Raw genomic sequence first — 14142 nt, forward strand, 5'->3', positions numbered from 1 at the left:
AAAAAAAAACATTATAAAGGTGATGTACAGAGGAGTTACAGTTACATAATGAGTACATTTGTTCTTGGACAATGTCACCCCTTACCTGGCTCTTTCCCAGTTTTTTCCAGAAATTCTATTTTTTAAGTTATTAAGGAACCTCCATACTGTTTCCCAAAATAGCTGTACTTATTTGCATTCCCACCAACAGTATGCAATGGATGATCAGTAGAGCAATAAATGAGTGGAATTACTTCCATAAGGCAGAATGAATAAGTCAGAAATGAAAGGCAGCTTTGGAAAAAGATTCAGGAACAGCGAATTGAAAAGGTAGGGAGAAGCATCGAGGAATCAAGTAGCAATTAGATTTTTGTAGGTAGATAGTGCTTCCCTCCTTTAATTGTGGTAATAGGCTGCAGCTCCTGTTAGCTTCTGAAATAAATGGGGAAATCCATGATGAACCTGAACCCACGTCTTCAGGAGAAGGAAGAAGAGTCGGATGAAGGTGCCAGGCAAAAGAAGGGCCCACACTGCGGAAGGGTATCATATCAGGTCTGAGCACCTGGTAAGGGATGGAGCGCTTTGTCCGCCTTCCCTGTGGCTTATACCAGGGTTATGGAAACACACTGCCTCTCAGCCAGCCTGGACTTGCAGGGCACAAACAGTCGGACTGGAGACAAAACATAGGCCACCCAACTTTCCTGGCCAGGCCAGGTCTGCTGATGCCAGCAAATGCCTCTGACTACTACTATATGGACCCTTACAAAAAGGCTCAGCTCAAGGCTGTTCTCTCACAGATGAACTCCAACCCTGGTCTACGGCTCAGCAAGGCCAACACCAAGGAGATAGGCATACAGGTGAGCCTGCGGGTGGACAAGTCTGTGCAGTGCTCACTGGGGCCTCGAACCCTGCGCAGCTGCTCTCCTTGGGACAGAATTGGTCACAAAGAACCCGGGACAGGCTGGGGAGCCTATTCACAAGTGACCCATCAAAGGAACTTGATACGGCTGCGCAATAGGGAAGATGGGAAAAACAAGAAGCTTTCAGGCCTGGAGGAGGCCAGCCAGCAGCCAACACCAACGTTGAAGCCAGAGGCTGAGGATTACAGGCAGGAGGAACTCCAACAGCTCAAGGAGCTGGAAGATGCTGCGGGTTCTGAGGAAATGACATGCAAGCAGGAACACGGAGACACAGACACAGATCTGCCCCAGAAATCCAACTTCCAGGTGTATTTTGTTTTCTCTTTTAGCTCCCCGTCCCCTACCAGCCTTTTCTATAGCCTGTTTTCTTATTTCTTTTTTTCCCTTTTTTCAGTGCTAGGGATTGAGTTTATGACTTCAAGCTCTTGCAGGACTAGCATTCTACCACTTATCACCAGCCCTGTTTTTTTTTTTTTTTCTGGTTATTTTGCTTATTGACTCTGAGAAACTTTTCTACCCAACTGGCCTGAAGCTATGATCCTAGCCATTTACTAGGCTCTGAGTAGCTAGGACTACAGATGTTAACCACCTGCGCCTATCTTGTTTTCTACTTCTGAGGCAATAAAAGCCTGGTCTTCTCTCATTTCTGCCTTTTATTTGTTAAGGGAAAAGGAGTTCTGAAGACACGTCTTGTACATGACCAGTACATTTTGCAAGTTTCGGGATAAGATGGGCTTCACATACTTTTGAAGTTTATGAAAGCAAGAGTCTGGCTACCATTATAGTGGGGAGTGAGGAGAAAGAGTTTCAAGTGTAAGAAATATAAAGACAGAGTTTTCATTTTAAGATAGTGCTGGTGGAAAATAGATTGAGAAGAAATGAGTGATAGCAGCATGAAGAACCATACAGAAATCCTAGAGAAGATGCTAAATTAATGGGATAGCACTAAAGCAGATGTGATTTTTTAAATGCAAAACAATTAGAAGGGAATCTATGTATCCCACTCCCCCTCATACTAAAAGACTCTTTCTTCTGTTCAGTTTTTAGAAGCAAAATATGGCTATTTTCACTGTAAAGACTGTAATACTAGATGGGAGAGCGCTTATGTGTGGTGCATTTCTGGAACTAATAAGGTAAGTAAAAGTGAGGGGAATGGAGTGGGCACAGATACCTAGATGGAAATATGACTGTCACAACTCATTCTGGTTTCCTCTGTTAAGCTTTCAGTAAGTGCACAGTGAATGTTCAAGTTTATCTGAATTTGAGATGGCCCAGTCCCTGAGTTGTATGTGGCTCAGTTGTTAGACAACATTTTAGGCTTTCTGGTTGAACTTTTGCTCTTGTTTACAATGGGACATTCTACAATCATGTATTAGGTCTTAGCTGGAGGAAATTTCCAGTTTGTCCACTAGGTGGGGGCAATAAGAGACTTACTATAAAAGTGAATTTATAAGAGATTTACTTTGGCTAGGAATAAGACCCCTTATCCCCCTTTCACCAAATTGAGTTGTCAATATACTAAGATTAGGAGAGACTTTATTAATTCTGCATTTCCAGATTATCATGGACTCTATTATCAAAATGACTACACCAGACTGCTGCTGAGTAGCTTCTGTGGTTTTCCTTGGCCTGAATATTTCCTCTCCCAACTATGCATGCTAGGCTTATTTTAAGAGTCTCATGCTCTACCGACTGAGCTAGCCGGGCGATCCCATGCTAGGCTTATTTTATAAAATTTATTTTTCTTTATCTTTTTTTGGGCCAGCACAGGGGCTTAAACTCAGAGTCTTGTGTGTGTTTTGTTGGTTGTGGGGCTTGGGCCCTGTCCCTGAGCCTTTTTGTGCTCCAGGCTAGCACTCTACCACTTGAGCCACAGCACATTTCAGATTTTTCTGTTTATGTAGTGCTAGGAATCAAATCCAGAGCTTCATGCATGCTAGGCAAGCACTCTACCACTAAGCCATTTTCCCAGCCCTACTTCCAGTTTTTGAGTGGTTAATTGGAGGTAAGAGTCTCGTGGGGACTTCTTGGCCTGTGCTAGCTTTGAATCACAATCCTCAGATATCAGCCTCCTGAATAGCTAGGATTACAGGTTTGAGGCCATCAGCAACCTGGCTCTTACTTGGCTTTTTTGCTCTAGGCTAAACTCTACCATTTGAGTCAAAGTTCTGCAACATGTTCATGCCTTTTTTACTTAAGGCTGGTGCTCCACTACTTGCACCACACCTCTACTTTTAGCCCTTTGCATTAGTTGGAGATAAGAGTTTCTCAGATTTCTCTGCTCAGGCTATTATTGAACCTAGATCCTCAGATCATGGCCTTTGAGTAGCTAGTACTACAGACATGAGCCACAGAACCCTAATTTTTTTTTTTGAGAGAGAGAGAGAAAGGATCTCATTATGTAACCCAGACTGACCTCCAACTCTTCATATTCCTGTTTCTTCCTATTGAGTGCTGAGATTACAGGCATGCACTACCATGAACAGATTTTTTTCTGTCTTTTTTTGTTAGCACGTTGTATAGGGAGGCTTCAGTTATGACATTTCCTGACATGTATTAGATACGAAGTATCCCAATGAATATCAGCCATATATCACTGTACTTCTTCCTACTTTCCCCTTCTTAAAACACTTTCAAGGGCTGGGAATATGGCCTAGTGGTAGAGTGCTTGTCTAGTATACATGAAGCCCTGGGTTTGATTCCTTAGCACCACATATACAGAAAAAGTCAGAAGTGGTGCTGTGGCTCAAGTGGTAGAGTGCTAGCCTTGAGCAAAAAGAAGCTCAAGGACAGTGCCTGGGCCCTGAGTTCAAGCCCCAGGACTGGCAAAGAAAGAAAAAAAGAACACCTTTAGCAGGTTTTATTATTCTATTTTAATGCATGCAAATGAACTACATTGGCTCTTTTCACCTTCTTCTTAGTTCTTCCCCTCCTGCTATTGCCCCAGCATTCAAGTCTGTTTTACTTTCTTGTTACTCAGTTTTTTCTTCTTCCTCCTCTTCTCCCATCTTGTGCCAGGATTTATTTATTTTTATTTTTTTTTGAGCTAAAATACAGTATATTTTAAAATAAAATAATGCCCAAACAAATAACAGAATAAATAGCATGTTGATATTTGAAGATAATTTAAGAAACAAAATAATAAAACTGATTTCTGAATAGATGCTTCAAATATACTAGTTATCGTAATGCATAAACTTAAAGACATTAGCCATTGAGTGATTATCTGAATTAAGCTCAAGAAATTATTTTTCCAACATTCTTCTTTAGAAGATGATACTGCTTCTCATAGTCAGCAGGTTCCCACATACGCGTTTTCCCCCATCTGAAGAATTAGTTGAGGTGCTGTAGAAATCCTCTTGCCTAAGGAAGAATGAAAGTGTCCATCCCACAAGCATGGAGGAATTCCTGAGTATTCCAAGGTGAAAACATGAATCAGCTTTTGTAAGCATATTTAGGGTTTTCTGAAATTGTATCCTTTACTGAGCTTAATGACTGGCAGCAGCAAACGCCTGTGGTTGTTTCAGTTGGTAGGTAAAAACATTATATTAAAGGCTGGATTTTTAGTTGATTCTGGAACCAATTGAATTACTTAGGATTTTGTCTGGGTTAGTCTGTCATTTTTTGTAATTCTTTGATTATTTAAGTAGGTCTGTCGATTGAGTAGACTCACATTAGCACTAAATATTTACAAAATATTTCTAAGTGTTCAAAGCCCTCCTGTGTTTGTGAATCTCATACTGACACATCTTGATAGTTCAATATGAAGTGTCTGTGTGTATCTGAATATGTGCAACATGTGTGCATGTGTGTACATTTTCATGGAATGTATGAATAGGAAAATCCTAGGAGTTGTGCCAGGATTTAATTCAGGGAATTGAGACATTGTGAGGTTTCAGGACAAAGACTGCAGCATAAAACTTGTTCTCAAGAAACTCATTCTAGCTGGGTGCTGGTGGCTCACACCTGTAATTTTAGCTACTCAGGAGGTTGAAATATAAGGATCGTAGTTCAAAGCCACTCTGGCTTTGAAGTCCACACTGGTTAATTGGAGAGGAGTCTATGGACTCTAGATAAAAGCTGGAAGTGGAATTGTGGCTCAAGCGGTAGAGCACCAGCCTTGAGTGCAAAACCATGTGACAATGCCCAGGCCTTGAGTTTAAGCCCTATTCTACATGAAGTGATGCAGGCAATTGAGTGCTGGATACAGTGGAATCCATGGCATAGAGTTGGAACAGAAATTAAACAGGAGGGGGTGACTGACTTGTCTGAGGGTCAGCACCATCATGTCCAAATAGGACTTTAAATAATCAACTGGAGGAGAAATTGTAGCAGAAAATGTAGAAAACACATAGTCCCAATAGATAATTTCAAATGGTTCAGATAATTTCAAACAGGAAAGTATATGTCTGGGCTAATGGACCAAAAAAAGAAGGGTTTGGCCCCAAAAAGTTTACAATTATAATAAGTGATACTTACTATTGATTACCAAGATGTTTATGTGCCTTATTGGGTACTTAAGAACTATCAAAAAGAGTAGTAATATCCGATTTTACAGGTAAGTGAAAGGGACTAGTATCTCTAGTAAAGCTTAAAACCTCAAGGGCTGGTGGCGCCTGCTTTGTAATCCTAACTATTCAGGAGAGTAAAATCTGAGTGAGGCTCATGGTTTGAAGCCAGCTGGTAAGCATGTCCCTGAGACTCTTTATTAACCACCAAAAAGGTGGAAATGTATCTGTGACTCAGGTGGTAGAGTGCTAGCCTTGAGAAACCAAGCTAAGGGATAACATACCACCCCCACCCCAAGACCCTTGTTCCAGCCCCAGGTCTAGCAGCAAAGCCCCCTCTCCAAAAATAAACAAAAAAGAAAAACTCTGAAGGATAAAGGTTGGATTAAAATTGTTGTGCCAAGTCGCAAGACCACCCCCTAGAAGACCACCGAGATTCAGACACTCCGAAATGCAAAAGCAAGGCAAGGCTTTATTTAACGAGCTGCCAACTCGGGCCTCGTCCTACCCACCGACATAGCGGAGGTTAGGAGGGAGCCCCAAGCTGTGATTACACAGGGCTTATAAAGGCAAAGAACAAGGTTACAACAATCAGCTGTGCAAGCAAGATTAGAACACAGGTACAAATCTGATCGGCTCAGGGTTCGATTCTAAAATGGGGTTGACGTGGTGGGGCCTGACTTCAAAGTCTGGCACCTCAAAAATCAAAGTAGAAGATCAGAGAATGGATTACTTAAGAACTAGGAACTACAAGCCTATATGAGTTTTATTAAAAAAGACATTTCCCCCCTCTAGGTTTATTTCAAACAACTCTGCTGCAAATGCCAAAACAGCTTTAACCCTTACCGAGTGGAAGCAATCCAGTGTCAGGTAAAAACAAATGATATTTTCATTGTGTTTTTGATGCTGTTTCTCAATATGAGCTGTGAAAATGCTAGGATTTTTTATACGTGTATATTGCATAGGAGTGTTAAATTTTCTGGCCTGGGTGTGGCACAAGTAGTATAGCACCTTCCTAGCAAATATAAGACCCCGAGCGCCTGGGAATGGTCCTTGAGCTTCTTTTGCTAAAGGCTAGCAACTCTACCACTTGAGCCACAGTGCCACTTCTGGCCTTTTCTGTTTATATGGTACTGAGAAATTGAACCCAGCGCTTCTTGCAAGCTAGGCAAGCACTCTACCACTGAGCCACATTCCTAGTCTCAGCCTAGCCTTTTGCTGCCTAAGCTAAGGTCATATTGTGAGCCAACCATGCCTGGAGTGGGTAAAGTTAAACCAAGAAAGTTTTGGAACTTCCAAGTATTTAAAATTGTGTAATTAAATATTTTAGAAAAAGCATTATCTGGTTTGCTTTCTTAAAGAGAACAATTTGCTATTTTGAATTGTTTATGTGGCATGATTATGTCTGATGTGTGTGTTTTCTAAGATAACCTGCACATAACTAGAATATACAAAGTTATTAAGTAACTGTTGCTTTTTACCGTGTCAGTCTTTGGTTCAAGTGTTTAACATGCATTATCTTCTGTGATTTAACCTTTGCAACAAGCATTATTTCCATTTTACAGTCCCAAAAGCTGAGGTCATTAAGATGAAATAACTTTGGCTTAAGGTTAGACTGATAGGGTTAAGTCTGATTGGTTTGTCCAGTGTTTCAAAAGCCACTGAACTTCCTATTAAGTCCTTTTTACTTGAGTGAGGAAAAATTTAAATCAGCTGGAAGGAAGCCTATATTTAAGCTTTCAGAAGAGTGGCATTTCCTTTTTTGTAATTAAGCTTTTATTTATTTATTTATTTATTTTGGCAACCCTAGGAACCAAATCTAGGTCTTTGCACATGCTACATGCTGCTCTACTATTGAACTGCATCCACAGCTCAACAAGTTGATTATAAAAATGAAATCCTTTGTTTAAGCATAGTTTCTCTTGTGGGTTGAATATGGTTGATGTAGGTTATATGAAAGTAGCAATGAAATCTTTTTGAAATTGTTCTAGGAATTGGGGGAGAAGGACAATGGAGAGTGATAGAGGGCATAAGATTAATTGAAACACATTGTAAACTGCTGAGGGAATGTCACAGTGAAATCCCTCCTGTGTAATTAAGCTAATAAAAATTTTCTTCCTGGGGTTGAAGGTGCAGCTCATGATGGAACACTTGTCTAGCATGTATGAGGCCCCAAGTTTCATTCCAGCACTGCAAAACAGACAAAATGGTCTTCTCTTTCTGTAATTAGTTAAGCAACTATTTTAAACTAGTTTATCAAGCGCTTACCCCTTTTCTTGCAAGTGGCTTCCCTTCTACCCCTCACCCCCACCCCAAGGTAGTCTGTTGTTGGATTTTCTAGCCTGAGATTCTTAGTTGTCTTATGTTTAGTATGACTACTTACTAAACTGGGTTCAAATGTATTTTCTTATTATCATTCTATATACTTGTTTTAATTTTTTGTTTACTTGGTTTTTCTAAAAAAAAAAAGGATTCCATTTTCCAACTGACTTAATATTGGCAGTTATTCTTGAATGTTCTTCAGGTTATTATTATAGAGATTATAACTTAACTGACTTAAGTCTAAATAAATTACATCTCTTCGATAATGACGTTACAATATTCAAATTCCACATTGTTTCATTCTAACTTACATGATGTTGGTGTTTAATTTTACTTGTGTTTTAAACTTTATGAGATATTTATATTGTCAGCATTCATTTAGCATTAGCTACCACATAGTCTTGTCTTTTGATATCTGGTATTGTTTTCTTATTTGGAAAAAAAAACTTTAATATTTTCTGTGGTACAAATGTGGCTTTTCAGCTCAAGCTGGTTCTCTACCGCTTGAGCCACACCTACTGTTTTGACCTTCCTACTTCTGCCTCCAAGTTCTGGGATCACAAATGTGCACCACTATGCCTAGCTAAGGCTACTTTCTTTTTAGGTATTTTCCTCTGCTTTGGTTTTCAGCAGTTCTTTAATGTGATGAGTTGTTGATTTCCTTGTATTCTATTTATTTTATCCATGGGCTATTTCTTGAATCTGTGGCTGGAAGATTTCTATCACTTTGAGGAAATTTGTTTTGTTTTGTTTTGTTTTTGTTGCCAGTCCTGGGGCGTGGACTCAGGGCCCGAGCACTGTCCCTGGCTTCTTTTTGCTCAAGGCTAGCACTCTACCTCTTGAGCTACAGAGCCACTTCCAGCTTTTTTCTATATATGTGGTGCTGAGGAATTGAACCCAGGGCTTCATGTATACAAGGCGAGCACTTTACCACTAGGCCATATCCTCAGCCCCACTTTGAGGAAATTTATCAACTGTTAATCTATTCAGAGTTCTACTGATAGTACCCCTTTTACTTTATTGCTTTCTTGTCTATCTGTTTCAATGCTTTTGTGTATCCTTGCTTCAGTCAGGTGATTATCTACCAAACTTCTGTGATCCCCCTAACCCATGGCCTTCCCAGTAGCTGGGATTCCTGATATGCATGCCCAGGCTCAGCCTAAACAATTTTCCATTTCTAACTGCTATCTCAACACTTTCCAATTTGCTGTTAACAGTCATCCACTAAGTTACTGGTTTCAGTTATTGTATTTTTCTGTTGTAGAATTTTTTTTTTTTTTTGTGTGTGTGTGTGTGAGCATTGAAGCTTGAATTTAGGGCCTTTCACTTTTGCTTGGCTTTTTTTCTCAAGGCTGGCCCTCAACCAATTGAGCCACAGTTTCACTTCTGACTTTTTGGTGGTTAATTGGAGATAAAGGTCTCAGGGAGGGCTGGGAATATGGCCTAGTGGCAAGAGTGCTTGCCTCATATACATGAAGCCCTGGGTTCGATTCCTGAGCACCACATATATAGAAAAGGCCAGAAGTGGCGCTGTGGCTCAAGTGGCAGAGTGCTAGCTTTGAGCAAAAAGAAACCAAGGACAGTGCTCAGGCCCTGAGTTCAAGCCCCAGGACTGGCAAAAAAAAAAAAAAAAAGGTCTCAAGGATCCCCACTCTCACCCCCCCTCCCTTGCCGCTGGCTTGGAACTATGACCCTCAGGTCTCAGCCTCCTGAGTAGCTAGGATTAGCCACCAGCTCCTAGCCCTGTCCTAGAAGTTTTATTTAAAAAATAACTTCCATCTGGTGATGACGGAGGAAGATCACAAGTTTGAGGCCCACTTGTGCTACATAGACCCTAACAACACAAACCTTTAAAACCTCTGTTAGATATTAGTGTTATTAAAATATGTGTGATAATATTCTTTAACCATTTGTGAGTCTATTGCTATCCTCTTGTGTGGTGTTTTTTTTTTTTTTTTTGGCCAGTCCTGGGGCTTGGACTCAGGGCCTGAGCACTGTCCCTGGCTTCTTTTTGCTCAAGGCTAGCACTCTGCCACTTGAGCCACAGTGCCACTTCTGGCCATTTTCTGTATATGTGGTGCTGGGGAATCGAACCCAGGGCCTCATGTATTTGAGGCAGGCACTCTTGCCAGTAGGCCATATCCCCAGCCCTTTTGTGTTTTAAGTATGTTGATTTGGCTTCTTAATACCTGGCTATGTTTGTTATTTATATGTTATGAAAATTTGTAGCTTAGGGTAGTATCTTCTTTTGTTGTTCATCTGATAGGCAGACTAACAATTTCAAATCACTATTTCTGAATTTAGGTTGAGCCATTTTGAAGCTGAATATCTGTGAAGGCAGGTTCATTTTTGATCCTGATTCTTGAGGCATAGATGTTCAGAGCTTGAACACAAGATCTGAGTTGTTTAGTATAGCTCTTCTAGTATGATTTATCCATCATCAACTTGTTAATCTCTTTTGAAGTGCCTACTATCTTCTTTTCCTCCCCTCCCCTCATTCCTTGTGCTGGTAATGGGGCTTGAACTTGGGCTGCGTGCTATCACTTAGCTTTTCCCCCCAAGGCTAGGGTTCTACCACTTCAGGCTTTTGGCTGATAAATTGAGATAAGACTCTCAAAGTTTCATGGCTGGGAATGTGGCTTAGTGGTAAGAGTGCTTGCCTACCATGCATGAAGCCCTGGGTTCGATTCCTCAGTACCACATAAACAGAAAAAGCTGGAAGTGGCACTATAAGCTCAAGTGGTAGAACACTAGCCTTGATCAAAGGAAGCTCAGGGACAGTGCACTGGGCCTGAGTTAAAGTCCCAGGATTGGCAAAAAAAAGTCACAGCTTTCCTGCTTCCTTTCCTCTTTTAGAATTGGCACGCGAATTTAGAATTTCACAAGTGACATTTTCTGTAGGCTCATTTTTTGTGAGGGGTGTTTTCTTCACTTTGTAGATCATAAAGCTACTTTTAATAACAGAATAACTTGCCCAAGGTTAAAATGATAGTGTTTAATCTGTGAATAGATTCTATGATGTCTACAAATTCTAGACAGCCACTGAACTAGGTAAAAATTTAACTACCTCTTCAATCCTAAAAAACTGGGGAACGGAGAGCTAAAAGAACTTGAAGTACACTTGGTAATTAAGAAAGTTTTTAAAATAAATCCAGATTCACCTCTGTTTATAGGTTTCCTTCAATGTTTTGACAATTTGCTAGTGTCTTTGAACAATTATTTTTAGCTCAGCTTTTGTAATTGTCCTGGCTATAGTTACCTAGTCAATCATTGCCAGAAGAAGGGATCTACCTTTAGAATATTTTCTTCCTCAAAATGAACTTGTGACAGTTTGCTTAATCTAAGATACTTAGAGCAGTGTTACATACGTAGTACACTATTAGCTATTAGAATGTTCTTATAGGGAAGGATACTTCTCAATGAGTGAAATGTTTAGGTAGTCTTAGGTAATCAGACTCTAGAACATGACACTCGAGTACCTCTTAATTTTGTCCACATCGTTTAAATGTTACACAAACATTGATATATTTAAAATTCCTATTTGAAAAATGAAGATGCCCCTTTTTTACAATATAAAAGAAATGTTGCTTTATGCTGTGAGTTTGGGACATTCAAAGGACATAGAGCAATGTTAATCAGTTTTAGGGTAAGATGGTGGAACAGGGTAGTATAATCTCATAGAATGTATTTTAATAATTTTATATGAGTAGACAGATTGGGATAATATTTGAAAGGTACTGCTTTAAATTTTAGTAAAGATTTGGAATATCTGGAAAGAAAGGAATCTACCTTCTTTTAGAAACCCCATCCTCCTAGTTTGAACAACCCAAAATATCTCCAGACATTGCCAAGATTGTGTGAGTGTATGTGTGTGTATGTGGAAATCACCCCTGATAGCGACAACCATTGCTGTATTATATTTTTATTCTCATTTAGATAATCAAATCACTTCGTATCCACTCACTGCCCCTTACCCTCACCTAGGTATAAATATACAAAATGACACAGAAAGATAGTACAAAATGCTTTACTTTTGTTTTGGGAAAAAAGTGTAGTATTTGATGGGACACAAGTGGTTTTGTATTACTTGTTTGTAGACTTCTCACAAGACTCAAGATCAAAATATCTGGGCTAAGTTTAATAGGGAGAATATTTTAGTTTGAGGATTCTACTTGAAGCACTAATTTGATCATGTACTGTCCAACTTTTTCCTTGTTTCCTAAAGACCTGCTCAAAGTCTCGCTGTTCCTGTACTCAAAAGAAAAGACATATTGATCTAAGGAAGCCACATCGACAGGAACTGTGTGGTCGCTGCAAAGACAAGAAATTCTCCTGTGGCAATATTTACAGCTTTAAATACATCATATAGCAGTCACTGTGGCTTGTGGAATCTTACAATTTACTGTGCTGTCTTCCTTTTTTTGACTTCCTTTTTTGGCTCTGACTTGGCACTGGAAAATAGACAAGGCTTTTGTACTTTTTTCCATAGGCTGTATAATTGTACAATGTAAATAGAATAAAATAAGTGCATGTAAACTAGACCTTGAAGGCATATTGATTGGTGATCCTATTGCACTGGGAGATGGTTGGTGCTGTGTAAAGGGAACAATGAAGAAGAAAAGTGGTTATTTGATGAAGTTTTATAAGTAGTGGGTATATAGAAATGATCAAAAGGACTAGGTTCTTGTTTTCCAGTATATTAATTATTGCAAATGCTGAATCAGCATATTGTAACACATTAGAGAAGGATATGGAGACTGAGAGGTCGCAGTGTAGGTCAGGTTGTGAACTGAAGTAGAGTAGGACTTGTGCCAGGTTTATGAGTTCTACATTTATGTTTTTCCTCAAACTAAGATAGTTGGTATGTGCCATAAAAGAAACAAGGTACTCCAGTAGAGTTACTTTTCTAGAATGTTGGGGAAGAGAGACACAGGGATTAAGACCTACAGGATGAGGGGAATTGGAGGAAGATGCTTCAACCCAAGAGAACAGCAAGAGCAAACATCATCCTCAGAAGGTGGCACATGTTCTTAGCATATCCCAGGCATGTGCTTAGTATGTACTAGGGATGAGAAGACCCTAAGGTTTACATGGGGCATAAAACTTGATTCACGAATGCTGTGGTCAAGTATATAAAGTCCCATGAAGTTTCAACAGGGAAGTGACAAGATTTTGTGTGTGTGTATGTGGGTACATGCACACATGCCAATACTGGGGCTTAAACTCAGGCTTGGGCACTTTTCCTGTCTGGCTTCAAACTGTGATCTTCATATCTCGGCTTCTTGAGTAGCTAGGATTACAGGTGTGAGCCACCAGTTCTTGGCTTCAATTATTTTTATATAAATACATAATTATCAAGCTTTTTTGATTAATTTTATTTAAAATAGTTATTTATAATATTTCATATTGAGAAAAGAAGGTCCTATGTAGCAAACTTGAAGAAAAGCATAATTTAAAGCCTTACTCTAGGGGCTGGGAATATGGCCTAGTGGTATAGTGCTCGCCTCATATACATGAAGCCCTGGGTTCGATTCCTCAGCACCACATATATAGAAAAAGCTGGAAGTGGTGCTGTGGTAGTGCTAGCCTTGAGCAAAAAGAAGCCAGAGACAGTGCTCAGGCACTGGCAACCCCTCCTTCCCCCCAAAAATAAGCCTTAATCCAGACACAGAATTGTGGGTAACCTCTGCTTGAAAATTAAATCTCTTAAAACTTCTGTGGAAAAGCTTTTTTTCCAACTTGATTAGAATTCTTTTTTTCCTGTAATAATTGGTGTTCAAATTTAGGTAGGTGCTCTATTACTTGAGTCATATCTCCATTTTTGGCTTTTCTGTGTGTGTGCCAGTCCTGGAGCTTGAACTCAGGGCCTGAGAGCTGTCCCTGAGCTTTTATATTCAAGGCTGGCACTCTAGCACTTGAGCCACAGCTCCACTTCTGCCTTTTTGTTGTTGTTATTGTTTTTCATTGAACATAAGTCTCATGGACTTTGCTTCTTGGGCTGGCTTCAAACTGTGATCCTTAGATTTTAAGCCACCTGAGTAGCTAGGATTACAGGCATGAATGAGCCACCAGCACCTGGCATCATTTTCTGGCTTTTTTTTTTAACTGGTTAATTGGAGATTCTTTTTTGTCTAGGCTGGCTATGACTGCAATTCTTTTTTTTTTTTTTTTTTGGCCAGTCCTGGGCCTTGGACTCAGGGCCTGAGCACTGTCCCTGGCTTCTTCCGCTCAAGGCTAGCACTCCGCCACTTGAGCCACAGCGCCGCTTCTGGCCGTTTTCTGTATATGTGGTGCTGGGGAATCGAACCTAGGGCCTCGTGTATCCGAGGCAGGCACTCTTGCCACTAGGCTATATCCCCAGCCCCTGACTGCAATTCTTAGATCTGAGCCTTTTCAGCAGCTAGGATTACAGG

General features: G+C 40.1%; 1 protein-coding gene across 1 annotated transcript; it reads left to right on the forward strand.

Moving 5' to 3' along the window:
• The first annotated feature begins 178 nt into the window (after window positions 1–178).
• Zar1l (zygote arrest 1 like) lies at window positions 179–12158 on the forward strand. The gene is made up of 4 exons (XM_048340830.1): window positions 179–1205; window positions 1940–2032; window positions 6203–6277; window positions 11955–12158. The coding sequence occupies exons 1-4, from the start codon at window positions 552–554 to the stop codon at window positions 12096–12098; spliced, it is 966 nt and encodes a 321-aa protein (XP_048196787.1). The 5' UTR covers window positions 179–551; the 3' UTR covers window positions 12099–12158.
• Window positions 12159–14142: the final 1984 nt, after the last annotated feature.

The sequence above is a fragment of the Perognathus longimembris genome, chromosome 3, assembly GCF_023159225.1.
Source record: "Perognathus longimembris pacificus isolate PPM17 chromosome 3, ASM2315922v1, whole genome shotgun sequence".
Classification (NCBI taxonomy): domain Eukaryota; kingdom Metazoa; phylum Chordata; class Mammalia; order Rodentia; family Heteromyidae; genus Perognathus; species Perognathus longimembris.

Excerpts from the sequence above, each read along its gene's own strand:
- Zar1l (XM_048340830.1), top strand. The coding sequence starts at position 552 with ATGGAGCGCTTTGTCCGCCTTCCCTGTGGCTTATACCAGGGTTATGGA. Across the intron at positions 2,033-6,202 it reads GCATTTCTGGAACTAATAAG|GTTTATTTCAAACAACTCTG; the intron begins GTAAGTAAAAGT and ends TCCCCCCTCTAG. Across the intron at positions 6,278-11,954 it reads TGGAAGCAATCCAGTGTCAG|ACCTGCTCAAAGTCTCGCTG; the intron begins GTAAAAACAAAT and ends TGTTTCCTAAAG.